Here is an 18,469-nt window from a genome sequence, read left to right as displayed (position 1 = left end):
ATTTTATTTTACCTTACATTAAATCATCAGATCCAAGAGCAGTTTTATTTTTGACCTTTGTTTGATTCCAGTCCTTCAGCCACAAAATGAAGACATCATTGGTCATTGCAATGTTGCCAGCCCTCTACTCTCCACTTATTCCTCCCTCAAGCAAATTCTTCCCAACTGCATTTTCTAAATAGGCAGCCCACCTAATTTCACCATCTCCTGCTGCAACTCCCTTCTGAGTTGAGCACCTCCTTCTTGTTTCTTGCAGCTCCACATGGCCTGGATCTGTGGCGAGTCCTGAGACCAGCCAGGGTGGATGGAAGAAGGCCAGTGAAGTTGTTGTGGAAGGTGATCTCCCTCTAGGTTGTTTATTTACTCTTTCTGTGTAAAAACCTTAGTTTCTTACACCTCCAAGAACTGTGATAATTGAAATTTTAACTTAATTTCATTCCCTAGAGGCTTTATTCTGTCCCAGATCTCAGAATGGTTTCCCAGCTCATTAAAATCCTATATGTCATTGTGTAGATGGCCTGAATGTGCATTACAGACCCTGGTTCTTTGGTCTGAAACATTAATAGTAGGGATGGGTACAGAGTGCAAGTGCAGGAAGCACCTTGATCTTCTGGAGAAGAAATCACTGACTGGCCTCCAGTAGAAGGCAATGTGAACTTCTATAGCCCTCACCCCCACATTGGAGGAGAGCACTGACTTGGGGCCAGCTTCCTAGTGTGTCCTCAGGTCATCGCCAACATATATTACATGTGTCCCCTTAAGTACTGGGATAGTGGGGTGCAAGGACAGAACAGGGGCCAAATGGTCCTTTGTAGGATGGAGACCTGGCAGTGAGGACCAAAGGAGAAGCCAGACGGGTAATACAGAGAAGAGGAGGAAGGAGAAGCAGATGACAGGAGAAGGTAAGAAAAGGAGGGAAAGAGGGAATAAACAGGACAGGAAAAGGGCAAATAGAGGGGAAAAAAACCCAGCCAGGCAATAGGAGAGGGAAGATGGGAAAGCTGAGGGGAAGGAGAGAGGTAGGTGAGTGAGATGCCAAAACTCTTTAATGTGTTTCCAAAATTCTCAGGAAATACTCACCATGTTATCCCATTCTTGCCCAAGTCCAGGCAAGTTTAAAATCCTTCTGGAAATGGAAAAATCACCCTACTTTTTCAAACAACGTCCCAATCCCAATTACTTCGGGGTTGGAGCATTCTTCTTCCTTTCTCCTCTCCCTTCGCACCCCGGGGCTGAGGAACACCCTCATAGGCAGCAGGGAGCAGGCAAGGACAAGCACAGCCAGGGGTGTTGGGAAATCTCTGAGACCCAGATCCTGTGGATTCTTTCTCAGTTATCAAGGGTGGAAACCAATGGCTCTGTCAATATATTTTTGAGGAAGGAAAACAAACAATGGCAAATACCACACGTGGCCAGCTCCATATGTGGCCAGACCTGTGGTCAAATATGCCAACCTGTGAAGTAGGTGAGATGGACTTCAATGCCCTCCTCCTTCTCCCCCTCACCTGGGGACTGGTCTTCCTTTTGTTTCAGTAGGGGAGTTTTCTAAGAATTAGAGTTGCTTAAAAAAGAATAAACTAAAACTAGATAGTGGTGATTATTGTACAACTCTTTGAATATACTAAAAGCCACTGAATTGTACACTTGAAAAAAAGTGAATTTTACAGTGTGTGAATTATGTCTATAATAAAGCTTTTATTTATTTATTTATTTATGAAAGATTTATTCAAGGAGATGCACACTTCATAGACAAAGAGTGCAGTCTGTCTCAGAAGGCCAGAGAGGCCATAAGGTATGGGGGTGGGTGTTTAGTTTGAAGTAAAAGTAGATACACACTCCATAGGCAGAGTGCAGGCCATCTCAAAAGGCAAGAGAAAAGGCCTAGGAGATACACATTCCATAGGCAGAATGTGGGCCATCTTACTCAGAAGGGAGTCTAAAGCTGTTATTCAAAAAAGAGAACAAGTTGTCTTGAGAGATAAAAGGCTTCCAGTCATGAGGAGGGTTCTACCTGACCTTCCTTCTAGGTTTTATGTTATGGGAGGCTGTAAAGGAAATTCCTGAACTGGGAAGGCAGTGGGACAAAATGACTTCTAAAGTCTCTCTGACCTTACGTTCAGTCAGTCCACTCCACTGATGTGTGTTATCAATAACAGAAAGACAACAACTGGAAAGCCTTATCATTCTTGGGAAATACTCAGCCTGCTGATCTCTAGGAAAACATCTGGTTAGTGGGCTTAGGTTCAAGGCTGAAAAAGAGTTTGGCTTAGAGCCCCTGGGGTCACCCTACGTTTCTCACCAAGGATTTGGGTCTGGTGGGGCAGCCTTGAATGTTTTAGTCTTCTTAGCTGGAATGCCTGGTCCACAGAAACTTGCTGCCTCCTCGGGGCGGGGGGTGGGGGGGAATTGTGGAGATAAAAGGCAAGGGCCCAGATACTCTTCAACCCCTGGATGCTTCCAGGAAAGAAATAGCCCAGAGCTAGAAGAGACTTGGGATTGTCTCAGAGGTCATGCTTCAGTGTTTAAGTTTATACCCCTCTGCCCATTTGGGGAAAGATACAGTCAAAAGGAAAAGGGGGATGGCTTGCTTGCATTGGTTTGGGCATCACCCTAGTTTAGCTTCATGGAATTCGATTTATGACAAGGGTTGGTACCAAGGGACCATTTTAGAAATCCCCTCTTCTGGCACCTGAGGGGTTAATCTCGTGGCACAAGGTATGTTATTCATTCCAGAAAGGTAATTACCTGATTGTAGTTTAGCACGTAATAGTTAACATTACCTCCCACCCCTGATCCCCACCATTCATCACTATCTTAATGCCTTTCTTTATTTTTGGCAATAAATTTTGTCTTCTTTGTATTCAGAAGGCAAAAGGAGCCCCTGTCCTGGAAAAAACACTTGGCTACAACATATGGTACTTTCCAGAAAACAGCACTAACCTCACAGAGACTATAAACACCACTAACCAGCAGCTTGAACTGTATCTGGAAGGCAAGGCCTACTGGATATCTGTGACTTCTTATAATTCTCTTGGAAAGTCTCCAGTAGCCACTATGAGGATTCCAGCTGTTGATGAAAAGTGTAAGTATAGCATAAACATCTTATTTAGATGCCTGGCTCCATCCAGTTGGCCAAGGAGTGGTCCCTATCCTCTCAAAGGTTGGTTTCTCTCAAGTCAAAATGAAAATGAAGATGTTTTAGGATATGGTGGGGAGACCATTATCTTCTGGTAATTAATGGGCCTCTTGAGATAGTTTCTTTGAAACAAAGCCTGTGTTGAAAATCAGAGGCTTCATAAATCATATGGTACAAACTCATAATCCTAGAAGTGCTACATTCAGCTTGTATTTGTTTTTGGTCTGAGTGATTGGAAGCTGAGTTGAGCTCTACAAACTGTCAGATCTGCCACATTTGCCCTCAGCAGCTGAAACCTCTCTTTCAAAATCTTCCCCTCACAGTACTGACCACATCCAGCCTTGGTTTGCTCACTCTCCCATTTTCTTCTTTTCCCCCTTTCATTTGACTATCAGAATTAGGAAAATTTCTAATGTTCATACTTCCCAATAACTTGTGTAATCAAAATTATACTTCTGATTAAGTAATTTTTAACATTTTACTACTTCCAGGCAAATTCATATTTTATATCCTATTTTGGAATAAAATAGCTTCTTTGATTCTTATTCAAAGAATTGCAGGCAATGGATTTCCTCTTCCCTGCTTTATTTTTCTCTACAGATTTTACTATTTCTCATCCTTTGGATTTTCTCATTTACTTTGTTTATTACCTCTCTCTCCCTCAGTAGGATGCATGTTCCATGAGGGCAGAGATTTTTGTCTGTTTTTCTCCTCCTCCTTCTCCTCTTCCATTTCTGATGCCTATGGCAGGCATAGTGCAGTTAGCAGAGACAAGGCGCTTACTCAGTAACTATTTGTTGAAACACACCATAGCTGGGATATGCACTCTCCAATTCTCCATCTCTCTCTATTTCTTAGACCTAGAGTGGTTCTGAGATTTATACCTCCAGGTCTAGGCTTGTCTGCCTGTGCTTTCTTCTTTATCTTTTCCTTGAACTTAACCATTTCTTTTTTTGCCTCATTTTAGAACTCCTAGATATACACTTTTGTGTGTTTTGAGCTATACTTGGTATTATTTTAGTTAGTATTTAATAGTATTCCCCACAGTCCTTAGTTCCTGGCATTCTAGTTCCTGCCTGTCCAATACCCCAGTGATGAAGTTTCTGACAAATGCATATGTCACTGAGTACACATTCTTTGTTAATAGAGGTATTGCTGAATAGTAATCTGTTTTCTGGTGTGACTCCATAGTGGGAGACAGTGAAGAGTAGGGGATAAAAACATAGGCTTTGGAGTCTAGCAGCCTTGGGTTTAAATCTTTCCTGCATAAACTTTGGGCAAATTATCTAAACTTTCTAAACCTTAGCTACTTGTAAGATGGGCTATTATTTAGTAATATGTATCTCATTGAGCTATTGTGAGGATTAAATGAGATTGTATATGTAAAGTGCTTTGTCTAGTGTTAATTATTATTATCATTCTTAATAAAACTTCTAATTACATTTCTATTTTGCATGGGTTATCAACTTTAAAAATACTATGTAATATACTTTAACTAAGATTATGCTAAATTCACCTAGGGCTTTTTGTTGTTTTTTTTTCTAATTCTGAAGCTCCTTGTTTTGTGTCATGAACATCGGTGTAATCATCGGCTTTAATGGTCCCAAACCAGGTGTAGGCAAACTATAGCTTGTGGGCCAAACCTGGCCTGACACATGTTTTTTGCAAATAAATTTTATTGGGACACAACCACACCTTTTTGTTTACATACTGTCTATGTCTCCCTTTGTGCACAATGGCAAAGTGAAATAATTGTGACACAGGCCTGCAATACCTAAAATGTTTACCATTTGGCCCTTTAAGCCCCTTTACAGATCCCTGTCCTAGACATATAAGAAAGTAATAGTCTACAGAATCTTGTTTAAGAAAGCAGAGTCAGCTGCAGAATAGTTATAATAATAATAATAATAATAATAATTAATAATAATAATAATTATAAGTATGACAATATTTAAGTAAGTATAATTATCAAATATTATCCATTAGGATTTGTCAGACATGGTGCTAGGATGACACAGGTTAATCTAATGTTATCCCTGAAATGACCCATGGGGTAGATACTATTAGATTCATTTTATAGATGATGAAGCTGAGATTCAGGAAGGCTTTTAGTAGTCTCTCAGGTAGAATTCAAGTCCAGGTGTGCAAGATTCCAAACTTGTATAATATACCTCATCCAGAACCTTGGACTTGGTATTAACACAGTGACTTAGAAATCTGGTCACAGATGCCATGTAACACTGAATTTGTTATTTATCTCTGTGAGCCTCCATTTTCCCACCTTTCAAACAAAGAATTGGAATAGATACATATTCAGGTTCCTTCTGGGAAGAATACCCTCTGAGTTTAGGAGACCTTAGCCACCACGCAGCAGGAGTAGTCTGAGGCTAACAAAGCGCAGCCACTTGTGTGATAAGGGGCTGAGGAGGGCAGTGGGACCAAGCTGGGGTAGAGTTCAGGCTGGGCTAGGACAGCTGGCAAAGGTGAGGCACCATCAGCATCTGGGAATGGTATTTGATAGGCACAGAGAGACTGCAAAACACAAGAAATTAATGGTGTTTACAGTCAAAGTCCCTTTCTCCTCCCCCCAGGAGGGATGTGTGTCTCCTACCACACTTGGGGGTATACTGTATTTGGAGAAATTGCTCAAAAAGTTATTGTTCACAGTGTTGTGTCAATTTCTGGTGTACAGCACAACATTGCAAACTGACTATACTTCAATTTTTAAAAATATGTATATATAAAGCCTTAGGGCAATCTATTAATTGTCTTTAAAAAAAAAAGTTATTGTTGAGTGGTGAAAGCAGTTAGTTGATGTTCAGTAGAATGTTGATTTGGAAACATTTCTCTCAGCACCCCTTACTGCTGCCCAGGACTTTTGTCTTTCGAGGTTGACTCACGGCTGGATTGAGCCGTTTCCACACCCACTGTGGTCCAGAGCCTGGGCTTGTTTCCTCTTTTTACCTAGTCCTTGTTCCGCAGAGCTCTGATGTTGGTAAAGAGAAGGAGTGTGGGCTTAGCAACAAACATTCACTCCCGTCTTCAGTTAAGGATTTGTGTACAAGTGATTTATTAGGAAACATCAGAGAGGCTAGAAAAGGAATTGAAGAAACTGAGGCCAAGGAAGAGGAGGAGGCTGAACCAAAGGTGCTGGTTGATTTTCCCAGGTCTTTCCAGCAAACACCATAGACTGGGTGGCTTCAAACAATAGAAACTCATTGTCTCATTGTTCTGGAGGTTAGAAGTCTGAAATCAAGGTGTTGGCAGGGCCATGCTCTCTCAAAAGCCTCTAGGGGAGGATCCTTCCTTCCTTCTTTCAGCTTCTAGAAGCCCAGGCTTTCCTTAGCTTGAAACAGCCTAACTCCAATCGCTGACTCATTTTTCACATGACCAGCTTCATGTGTGTCTCTGTCTCTGCATCCAAATTCCACTTTTCAGGAGACCAGTCATATCGGGTTAAGGGCCCACCATCTTACCTTAAAGACTTAGGTCTGTAAGTATGACCTAATTTCCAAATACAGTTACATTCTGCAGTACTGAGGAGATATCTTTGGTGAGGGGGAAGGAGGGGTACAAAATTCAACTCATAACAGGTGCAATCTGAGTTGAAAGTCCTGGGGAGGGTGGTTCCATTTTGACCCGGCAGGGGGACTTTGCAGTGTAAGTTACATCTCAGAGTTATTCCAGCCAGGCAACATGTAAAAACAGTCAGAGGGAATCTGAGAAGGTCAGGGAGCACTAACAGCTACAAGAGGCTGGGTGAGGTTCCCAGTGCTCCAGTAATGACTTCCAGCCTGTCTGGAACAGCGACTGAGGATGCTTAGAGGCTATGAGGAGAAAGCAGGAGCCCTGGGGGTTAGGTGGGGTTGATTTCCTGGCTCTGCTTCTTGCCAGGGCCTCTGCCCCTACTCCAGCTTTACATTTTCCCCACACCTCAGTTTCTCTTCCTCAGAACTACCCTTTCAGGTTGACAAATTACCTGGCCTTACTTCTAGAACTAGAAACTAGAGTGCCTCATAAAGGCCCACAAACTTCAGGAAAAGGATTCATAAATTGTGGCCTTCAAGAACAGAGACTACTAAATATGCACACAGCCTACTGGAGCTTTTTGCACAGAAATAGTAGGATTCTGTACCCCCGTCCCCTAAGACCAACTCTCTACCCTTGCCTAGGCTTCCAGCTTCAAGAGGCGTTTTGGTTTCTTTGAAGGACTCCATCTCCTCTTCTGCCCTCATCCAGGACTGTCTTTGATGTTCATTTCAATATACTTCCTGTGGCTGCCAGTTTTGAAGGTCCAGGTGTGTTCCGACTGGTGAGGAGTGGATTAGAGCCACCCACTGTGGTCTCTGGAACCCCACTCCTTCATGCCTTCCTTCTCTGCCTCCCTGGGCCCCCTCGTCCTCTCCTCTGCATGTTCAGAACATGTTCAATAAAGGAGCACTTTGATTCTGATTAAATCCCACATCCTGGATCTGAAGCCACTGTTCAACTTTTCTGTTAAAGAAATCCTGTGGCCTATTTCCCCAGATGAGTTTTCTGCTAGGCCTGCAGAAAAAGTAGTCATTTTTATATTAGTTCACAGCTAGGTGCTTTGGATGGGGGTGTCTGTATCTTTCTGCTACAGACACAATTCTTACTGCCTGTAGGGTAGGACTCCATAACCAGGTTGTGTAGGGCTAGCCTAGACAGTTGAAATTTGAAGCCATCTCTCTGGTATGACTTTAGGGTCACCATCTCCCAGCTTCCCAGCCACAGAATTCCTGGTGTCTGAAATTCTACCTTTAGAGGGTCATTCTTTTTCTCAGGCTTGCTTTCCTTTGACTTGTGGAGACACCAGAGCTACCCTGTAAGACTTCTTAGTCATCAGCTCTCTAGTGAGATGCTTTTCTGGAAACGCATAAATTGGGAGGAGGAGGTGGTAACAAAAGATTAAAAAGGCACTTAATCATCAAATGTTGGGGGTAAAGAAAAGGGATACAATAAAAGCAGTGAAAACAGCACCATCAGGAAAGGCTGCATGGAGATTCTGAACTCCGCCCCTCTTTACAGTTTGGGCAATGAATGGATGCTGATGCAGTTGGTGACTTTGGAGGATGATTTGGGTAGTTGTGAAGCAGTCTTTTTCTCTCCTTTCAGCGGTTCAGTGCATCACAGCCATGCAGGCTTGCCTTACTCAGGACCAGCTGGTGGTGGAGTGGCAAAGCTTCACTCTGAAGGTGGACAAATGGGTGGTTGAGTGGGTCCCAGATTTGGACTCAGAGCCCTCACTCATTTCCTGGGAATCTGTGTCTCAGGCCAAGAACTGGACAATAAAGAAAGGTAACCATTCTGGACCCTATAAATTCCTGCTGTGTAGGAGACAGTTTCACTTTCATCAGTTTTTAAATCCTTAACCTTGGCTTCAAAGCTGTAAAGGTGAGTAATACAATTTGACAAGCCAGTGCAGGCTTACTGAAGTGTAATTTTTGGCATTTCCCAGCAATGCTGGAACAGAAGTGATGGGTATCACACCAGATACCTGGAGTGTTTCCAGGTGGAAAACACTATCTCAACACCTACCATCAGAGAGCTCGTCCCAGATAGCTTGATCATGGGATTAACACCAGATTTTGTATCCCATCTGTCCTACCCAGGGCACCTCCTTCAGTTCTGGTTGCTTGTTTAAGAGCTAGACTCCCTCCCCACATGACTGATACAGGGAGTAGCCTTCTTTTTGAGAAAGTTCCTGCACCATGTACGACATGCAAGTGAGGCTTTACCCTCCCAATTCGGTCAGTCCAAACATTTCTTAATACTTAATAGCATCCATATGAAGAATCATGCTTATGTAGGGATGCAGACAGACAGAAGAGCTAAACTTTATGGTATCTGAGTTCTCTAGGGGCATATGCTATTGAGAGAAGGATTCAGTTTATTCTGCAGTGCCCCTAAATCATACAAGATCAGCGATGGAGGAGAGACTGGCTCTCTTGCTTCTCCCTTCCTGAGTGGCTCTGTCATTTTGTCAGAGTGGTGCAGGCTTAGTTCTAAGAATTAATTTTAAAATGTTAGAGCTGGAAAAGATGTTAGAGACCATCCAACCTAACCTCCTTATTTTCCAGAGGTGGAAACTGTAGAGAAATAGAATATCTTGTGTAAGTCGAGGGCTAAAACTCTTAGTCTATCATCCTACTATGCTGCACTCTGCACTTAATGCTTATTTCTCTCTTTTCAACAGATGAATTAAAACCTTTCCAGTGCTACAACATCTCTGTGTATCCAATGTTGAAAGACCAAGTGGGTGAACCATATTCCATCCAGACTTATGTCAAAGAAGGTGGTATGTATGGACAAGGTCCTGTGGGGAAAAAAAACACTGGGCTTGTCCAACCTTCAGACAAGGCTGTGAAGGCCTACAGCTCATTCAGTGTTGCTGTAGCCTTCATCTGTGCTGCGCCTTTAGCTCATACTAAGCTATGTATGTTTGACACAAGTGTGGTCAGATTCACTAAACTTTAAAGCTGGGGTAGCCATTGGAGGTTGTCGAGTCCAAGCCCCTCGTTTCACAAATGGAAAATTGAGGCTCGGAGAGGTGAGATAACTTGCCAAAAATTGCAAAGAAACTTAGTAAAAACAGTGCTGTAAACAGAAACAACATTTAGTTAAGACCAATTTAGGGATCCTACAGAGTTAATTGTAAGTTGGAGATGCTAAAAAATGATTTTTAATTATGCAGCAATAAACAAAGGATTTATTGGTGAACTGCTCAAACTTCATTTTTATCTTTTTGTAAGTTAACATCTTCCAGATTCAACATTAGAAAATATATCCTGTCACTCAAAGGTAGTCCATGGAGGCATACTCTTCAAATGTTTGATAAGAGCTATTATGGATATGAATGAAAGAGCTGGGTGCCAAATTAGAGTGAGAGGTCTGTAAGAAAGTACTTTTCCTCTGGTTTTTGGCACTGCTTCTCTTCCTGTTCAAGATGGATGGCTCCAGACAACAGTTTTCTTGAACAAGTTGATCCATCAGTTCCCTTTCTGCCACCACCTCCCACCTCCAGCACTGATTATGGTCTGAGTACTGGCCAAAGACGTTGTGGGAGAAGGATCTGCTGGGTGTGACTCAGTGTTTATTGTTTATCTCCCTGTCCTATAAAGCTCCATCAAAAGGTCCCATGACCAAGGTGGAGAACATTGGGGTGAAGACAGTCACAATTACATGGAAAGAGATTCCCAAGAACAAAAGAAATGGTTTCATCAGCAACTACACCATATTCTACCAAGCTGAAGATGGAAAGGAATTCTGTAAGTAAGCTTATAGCTAAGTTGAAAGAACCTCCAAGCCCCAGATAGATGCTCTGTATAGACCTGCTGTAGGGGTGGCTCCCATGACTGATACCTGGCCACCTTGCATGAATCCCTTAGCCTCTTTGACCTTGTCTGAAAATGGGGCCAAGGGCACCTGCCTCTTGAGTGTTTTAGAGTCAAATGGGAGTGAAATGATTGTACCTGAGAGCCCTGTAGGAACCAGAGGAATTGATATAATTGTGCCAGTCAGGCTGTGAACAGGTGGGCCTCCTGGGAGCTTCCTTACCATTATTCCAGAGTGGGGAAGGCCCAAATTAGAGAGTGGAGAGGGGACAGACCCTGCTTGGTGGCACTTACTTTGCTGCAGGGTGTTTTACCATGATTCCTACTGCCCACTGCCTGTTTCCTGAATCTACCATGTCCTGACATCATAAATTCTGGGCTAGGCTTAGATTCCTGTTTAGGCTAATTTTTTTTGTTGTTGTTTCATATCTACAAAAACATACAACATAAAATTTACCACTTTAAACATTTGAAAGTATAGAATTTAGTGGCATTAAGTATATCTATAATGTTGGTCAACTGTCACCACTACATATTTCCACCCCAAATAGAAACCCTGTACCCATTAATCAGTCACTTCCTTACCCTCATCCCACAGCCCCTGGCAGCCACAAAATTGCTTTCTGTTTCTGTGGATTTACCTGTTCTGGTGTTTCCTACAAATGGAATCAGGCAACATGGTCTTTTACGCCTGGCTTCTTTCACTTAGCACGCTGTATTCAAAGCTTATCCATGCTGTAGCGTGTATTAGTGCCTCATTCCTTTTTATGGCTGAATAATTTTCTACTGTATGGATAAACAATCTGTTTATCCATTCATCAGTTGATAAGACATTTGGGTTATTTCTATCTTTAGCCTCTGTGATTAACACTGCTATGAACATTGGTGTGTAATTACCTGAATCCTTGCTTTCAATTCTTTGTGGTATATACCTAGAAGTAGACTTGCTGGGTCATATGGTAATTCTAGTTTAACTTACTGAGGAACCATCAAACTGTTTTCCATAGTAGCTACACCAATTTACATTCCCACCACAATGCACGAGAGTTCCAATTTCTCCATATCTTTACTAACACTTGTTATCTTCCATTAAAAAAAAAAGTATGCCTATCCTAGTGGGTGTAAAGTGTTATCTCAGTGTGGTTTTCATTTCCACTTCCTTTATAACTAATGATGTTGAGCATCTTTGTATGTGCTTGTTGTCCATTTATATATCTTCTTTGGAGAGAGTCCTTTCAATCTCTTTGTTTATTTTTAAATTTGGCTGTTTGTCTTTCAGTTGTTGAGTTGTAAGAGTTTTTTTTAAGTATATTCAAGATACAAGTTCCTTATCACATATATGATTTGCAAATATTTTTTCCTTTCTGTGAGTTGTTTTTTCACTCTCTTGGTAATATCTTTTGATGTATAAAAACCTTCCATTTTAATGATGTCCAGTTTAATCTATTTTCTTTTGCTGCTTGTGTGTTTGGTGTCATATCTAAGAAATCATCACCAAATTCAAGACTGTATATATTTACCGTATGTTGTCATCTAAGAGTGTTATAGTTTTAACTCTTATATTCAGGTCTTTGAGCCATCTTGATAGGCTAATTTTAGTCAGAACATGGATAGAGGGATTGTGTTATGAGATGGGCAAGCCTGGAAGTCCAGGTTCCAATGCTCTTATTTCAGTGCTGCTAAAGCACAGTTTTCAGTTGGGCTTAGCTCTGGTGTTTGACTTCTGTATTTTTCCTTTAGCCAAGACAGTCAATGCCAGCATCCTTCAGTATGACCTGGAGTCCCTGACACGGAAGACCTCTTACACTGTTCAGGTCATGGCCAGCACCAGTGCTGGGGGAATCAATGGCACCGAGATAAACTTCAAGACATTGTCAATTAGTGAGTATTTCCTTCAGTCCCTGGGAATGTCTCCTTGGCATTTCCTTTAGGCCAGTTGTAGACGATGTTTGCCAAACACAGGGGAAGCCAAATGAAAGGGCTTAATGAGAAGAACCATCTGCTCTCTGACTCACTAGTCTTTCTGGAAGGCATATGGGTGAGGAGGGAGTAAGGAGAGTAGGCAAATGGAGACTGAATTTGGAAAGACTGGTCATTTTACTTCTTCCTCATGGGTATCCTCTATCATCATAGGAAAGAAGGATCAAATTAATGCCAACTTCACTCTTGCTCCAAACCATCTCCCACCTCTAGACTGTCTCCAAGTTCATAGCCACCTCTTTCTGTGAGTCAGAGGATACTGTACACTTAACCTCATCATTTGTGGAGTTTTTTTGAGCAAAAATGTACATAATGTGTTCTATTGACAGGTTTTATATTTTAAAACAGGAGCAAGAAAAATTTAATAAATACACCAAATATGTAAAATATAATATGATTCACATGATGGTTATGGGGAATATTCAAGAGGAAAAGAAGATGGGATGAGATGGGAAATGGAGAAAGAAGGAAGGAGAATGGGAGAAACAGAGAACCAGTTTAATTTTTCCAAGTCCTTGAGTGACAGAGACTTGATTTTAAGGATATTCTAATACTGTTTTTAAAAATGAAAATTAAAAGTGAAGGAACATTGCAAAATTTGCAATAAAAGCTATAAGGAGTCTGCTTTGAGTATTCTTGAAAGCCTCTTGTTCATCACATTTTCAAAAGAATAAAAACAGCTCATGGTTCTGGAAAATGTGAGTATAGCATGTGTTTTCACATAGAAAACATACTCTGTTTTAGCAGCTAACATTGCCTTTTTGGAATCCTTTTTGATATTGCTCTTTAATATCTTTTAAAATTATGCTGTATTTTCACAACACTAGGCACAAGCTGCATTATCTGCTGGAATTTTCTCTAGAGTCAAATTGAAAACAAGAGCCTGCCTTGGAGCCAAGAAGTTTCTTACCCTTGGTCTACAAACTGTAGATCTCCCTGCTTCTATCTTTGATCCTCTACCATCTGTTCTCCACAAAGTGGTCAGAGTTTAAAATCCTAGACCCCCTGTATAAAACCCACCAATGGCTTCTGATTTTTCTTTTCTTTCCTTTTTTTCTTTTCTATTCTATTTATGGAGGTTCTGGGGATTGAACCCAGAATCTTGTACGTGCTAAGCACACATTCTACCACTGAGCCATACCCCCCCCACCCCTTGTTGTATTTTAAGTAAAATCCAGACTCCTTCCCATAGTTTTCAGGATCCTTCGTCATCTGTCCCTTACTGACCTCATCTCCCACCACTTTCTTTTATGTTCCTTAAGTTGTTCCTGCTTCAAGCCTTCTGTATCAGCTTTTCCTTCTGCCTGGAATTCTTTCCCCATGTTTTCTCATGCTGGTTCCTTCTCATTCTTCACATCAGCTCAAATTCCACTTCTCCAAGAAGTCTTCCTTTGCCACCTCTCTAAAGTTGCTAACCCCTTCCCACTTTACCTTAGTTACTCGCTGTCACTTTGTCTTATCTGAAATAATCTTATATTATTTATTGCCTGAGTTCTTGTACCAGAACATAAGCTTCATGAGAGTAGGGATCTTGTATTCTTTGCTTCTTGCTGTTTGTTTTATTACCTAGGATAGTGTTTGGCAAATTGTAAGTGCTCAGAAAATGTTTATTAAATGGATGAAGTTGGAGGATGATCCCGGTGAACACAGTTTCTGTCCGTATTACTCGGGGAGAAAAGAAATGGAATGAATTTGAATTGAGTTGAAAGAAAACTAATAAGGAATGTTTGCTGAAGCTGCTGGAAGAAAAAGTTAATCTTTGATTTTTATTAAGAAAGTAAAGAGCTCAACCTGCTACTGACTTTTGTTGTCCTTTTCCCAAAGGTGTCTTTGAGATTTTTCTTACAGCTTCTCTGGTTGGAGGAGGCCTTCTTATTCTCATTGTCCTGATGGTGGCATATGGTCTCAAAGCACTCAAGTGAGTTTATAGGTAGCAGTGTGAGCCCTCCAAATCAGGGGCGGAAGGCACCATGAGTGGGAGAGGGCACGCTACTGTTAAGGGTGTCCATTCATTTATTGATTTTGTACATATGTATTGAATTTATTATATGCCCTGTGAGATGGCAGATCAGAATTCTGACCAAACAAGAGGACTTTCACCCTCTGCAGCCCATGCACAATGCCTAGGTCTTTCTGAGGCCAGGGAAGCACCAGCTGCCCCACAGGCATTATCTGCTGTTGTTCAGCACCTGAACATACAGCTGGGGAGAATGTCTTTTCTCTGTGTCTAGAGGGAACCCCTGGCAGCAGCAAGGGGCCTCAAGGCCACCAGCTTCTCTCTTGCATGTTAACAAGCCCCAGATGGTGCTTCTGGTTGAGACCACACTTTGAGAATCATTGTTTTAAAGTATGAGTATCTTATAAGGCTTAGACTGTTACCTTTCCTGGGAAATAAATCTCAAAGGAATGGCTCTGTGATGCTGTGATTCCCCGCACCAGTACCAGGGGGTGGAGATACAGGGGTGGGAGAGCCGGAAAGAGTGGGAATAGCTTTGAGTGCAAGGTCTCTTCCCATCATGTCCCGTAGATGACTTGCGATGTCACCCCCTCAAACTGCTTTGCTTTCCCAGTACCTGTCAGGAGGCCGTGGCTTCCTTTACTCAGTAGGGAGCCATACAATCCCTATAGCAAAGCCATACTCTTTGGGCTTGTCCATATAGTGCAAGTGAAATGCTTCCTGGACTCACTTCCTATTTTAAACTCTTATCTCTTATTAGCAAATTGAAGCAGCTATGTTGGCCTGCTGTCCCCAACCCTGCCGAAAGCAGTATAGCCTTGTGGCATGGAGGTGATTTCAAGGTAAACTCTCCTGTTTTTGTTAAAGAGATCATTGAGCTGGCTGGTTGTGGGTGGTGGACAGGGTGATGGAAGTGAGGGGCAGTCCTGGGCTGAGATTTGTACAGGATTCACATAAAGAGATCTCGAGGCTAAAAAGTCCCTGGCAGGACAGGTGCAGTCAGCTTTCCTGGAATGACTTTGACCTCATCCTTTGAACAAGAGGAAAAGGACTCATCAGGCTCATGGGACCTAATATGTGCTGGGCATGGGACTGGTTGGTCCTAGAAAGGATGTCATGGAAGACACTGACCCTATCGTTAAGGACCTGCATGTCTAATCAGAGGGCAGGAGAACTGGGCTATAAGATTGAGGCCATTTAAAAAGCAACCAAGAGCAAGTTAATCTGGAGACCACCTGGAGATGCTGGAAGGACACTGATGTGGTTTCTATTCAAAGGCTGGGGCAGGCTGCCTCAAACTGCGAAATTGAGAAAATCAGTTTGGGGAAGTTACAGTGAAACATTAACTGGCAATGGGGTTTTCTAGTGAATCATCCATAAGTAGAAAACCTGCATTTTTGTTAGTTCTTACATTGAAAACTGTTCTGAAATTTTAAAAGTTTAATTTCTTGGTTAAGTAGAAATAACCTCGATCAAATATAACCTTTAAATCCTCATTAGTGAAAGACTGTTTCTAGTACTTCTTGATACAGGAATTTTTTTTTTTTGCATTCTTTTTTTATTGAAGTACAGTCAGTTTACAGTGTTGTGTCAATTTATGGCGTGAAGCATAATGTTTCAGTCATACATATACATATTCATGTTCACATTCTTTTTCATTATAGATTACTACAAGATATTGAATATAGTTCCCTGTTCTATACAGTAGAAACTTATTGTTTATACGTTGGAAGCAAGGTCCTGGAGTGACATGCCACCACGTGCTCAGGAATTTTTAATATTACCTTTTGTTTCAACTCATGTCTTTTTTTTAACATGAACATTTTAATTACTTTTATTTATTTATTTTAATTTTTGTTACTCCTATTTCTATTTTCTTCTCTCCTTTATCAGTCATGTCTCACCCTATTTACTTGCCTACTTATTAAAAGTTACTAAGAGAGTAAATTAGTTCACAGGCAGTATTGTCTGATGTCTAAAATGCTTTTTGAATCATCTGTAGATCTGGCCTCTACAGCCAGCACTTATTAATCACTCACTGTATGATTGAGCCAGGCTCTGGGGATACAAAGATGACAAGTACAGGGCCCCTACCAGAAGGCCACCTTTGATTTTTCTGGTGATGTTAGGCAAGTCATTTGTCTTTATGATTTTGTCTTCTCATCTGTAAGAGTTCTAATTTTGATGCCTCGACGCCTACTGGGATTTAGTGAGTATATGATTATGTGGAAAATAGCCTTGAGCTCTCTCTAGAAGAAGAAATTGTTTGAATACAGCGTGTCCTTTCTCAGGAAATGGACCACACTTGCCCAGCTCCCATGGAAGGGCACCACTCTGGTCTCTAAGAGAAGTGTGGGGGGCTGGTCAAGAGGTGAGGCATTGGCGTCCCAAGCCTAATAGCTTTTGGCTACATCATATGTGGCCCCCAAGTGACCACTGCAGGGGTGTCCCTTTCTCTTTTCCAGGGTAAGCTAAATCTGAAGGAGTTTGATGACTCTGTGAACACAGAAGACAGGATTCTAAAACCACGTTCTGCCTCCAGTGACCTTATTGACAAGTTGGTGGTGAACTTTGAGATTTTTCTGGAAGAGGTTTCCACAGAGGAGCGTGGAAAGGGTCAGGAAAGCATCTGGGGAGGGGAAGAGAATGAATACGTGACCTCTCCCTATAGGCCTTATTGTCCCCCCTTTTCACCTGAGATCCCACCGGAAAAGTTCCAACACCCGTGTTCCGGAATGCCAGAGGGAAGCAGCTCAGAAGTCAGAGAGCAACTTCTCCCCTCTGCCCAAAGTTTAGGGCCAGACCATCTCTGCGAGGAAGGAGCACCAAATCCATACTTGAAAAATTCAGTGACAGCCAGAGAATTTCTCGTGTCTGAAAAACTTCCAGACCAAACTCAAAGAGAATTCTAAGAGCTGCCGTGGCTTGAATCCCTTTTCACGTCAGTGTGGGTGACTCTTGCAGAGAGATGGTATCAGGACTTGCCTAGAAGAGCTGCCTTGGTGTTTCCCCGTCCTGCTTGTGTTGGAGCCTCGCACAGCCCCGAGCGGCTTTTTGAGCTTGGTCGGCACGAACATGTAGCTTGCTTGAGAAGAAAGGATGGTGACCAGCCTGAGCACTTTGCAGAGAAAAAGCCATTTATTTTCTTTTGTTCAGATAGCGAGCTCTCACTGAGGCCTATGACAGATTGACTTGGAGGGGTGATGGGTCCTGGAGGTGGATAAATCTGGTCTTCCCTAAGAATTGGGCCGTGGGCGCAGCCTTTGCTGGGGTTGCTCCTCACGGCTTCAGGAGAGACTCTGCCCGTTGCCGGAAGACAATTGTTTAGTCGGCGTTGTGTGGTCTGGTGGGAGGTGAGGGTTCTCTCCCTTCAACTTGACCTCCCAGGCTCCAGGCTCCACCTCTAGGGTAGCACCGACATCACGTCAGAGCTTATGCTTCTCTCTCAACATGGGGCGGGAAGTGCTGGGGCCTTCCTGATGGCACACCTGAAATTCCTCTTTATCTTCTTTAAATCTCCCTTGGCCCACTCCACATTGGATGGAGGAATGAGGGAGGGCCTCAGCAGGGCACAGGAATGGACTCTCCCTGGGCCAGCACGTCTGCCTCACCCTCCAGGCCATTGCCCAGCCCTGGAAACCGTATCCGGAGGCCCTCGCTGCCCCTCTGTCTTGTACCCAAGCCTGGGAATAGAAAAGCACCAAAGACTGCCGTGGCTTTTTACAGGGACTCTGTCCGACCCCTCAAGGTAGCTCAGATCCCAGGGACACACCCTACAAAGACCTCTTCCCAGAAGCAGCTGTGCAGGACCTGGGGACATGCAATGCTTAGCAACTCTGCTGCTCCACCACAGGGCTCCTCTGCCTTCACCCGGCAAGGCTCAGTTAGTGGAGCCTTTAGCATAGGTGCTGATGGTGGGATTCAGCTGCCAGCACCTTGGAACTTAGGGCTGGCACCCTGACCACAGTGACATCAGATGACTTCCTAACGTGCAGCTGTGTCTCTTCTGGCCATTGGGGGAGGCTGCTGAGAGCCTGGTGA

General features: G+C 42.7%; 1 protein-coding gene across 1 annotated transcript in view; it reads left to right on the top strand.

Annotated features, from left to right (window-relative positions):
• IL31RA (interleukin 31 receptor A) overlaps positions 1–18,136 on the top strand; it is a 45,397-nt gene extending 27,261 nt beyond the window's left edge. Inside the window, exons 5-13 of the mRNA XM_072958935.1 lie at positions 257–336; positions 2,866–3,082; positions 8,273–8,455; positions 9,354–9,455; positions 10,279–10,425; positions 12,232–12,372; positions 14,296–14,389; positions 15,189–15,270; positions 16,894–18,136. Coding sequence (XP_072815036.1) covers positions 257–336; positions 2,866–3,082; positions 8,273–8,455; positions 9,354–9,455; positions 10,279–10,425; positions 12,232–12,372; positions 14,296–14,389; positions 15,189–15,270; positions 16,894–17,340 — 1,493 coding nt within the window. The 3' untranslated portion in view covers positions 17,341–18,136. The remainder of the gene's footprint in view (positions 1–256; positions 337–2,865; positions 3,083–8,272; positions 8,456–9,353; positions 9,456–10,278; positions 10,426–12,231; positions 12,373–14,295; positions 14,390–15,188; positions 15,271–16,893) is intronic.
• Positions 18,137–18,469: the final 333 nt, after the last annotated feature.

Source organism: Vicugna pacos, chromosome 3 (assembly GCF_048564905.1).
Source record: "Vicugna pacos chromosome 3, VicPac4, whole genome shotgun sequence".
In the NCBI taxonomy this organism is placed as follows: domain Eukaryota; kingdom Metazoa; phylum Chordata; class Mammalia; order Artiodactyla; family Camelidae; genus Vicugna; species Vicugna pacos.
This window is presented reverse-complemented; position numbering and strand designations above follow the sequence as displayed.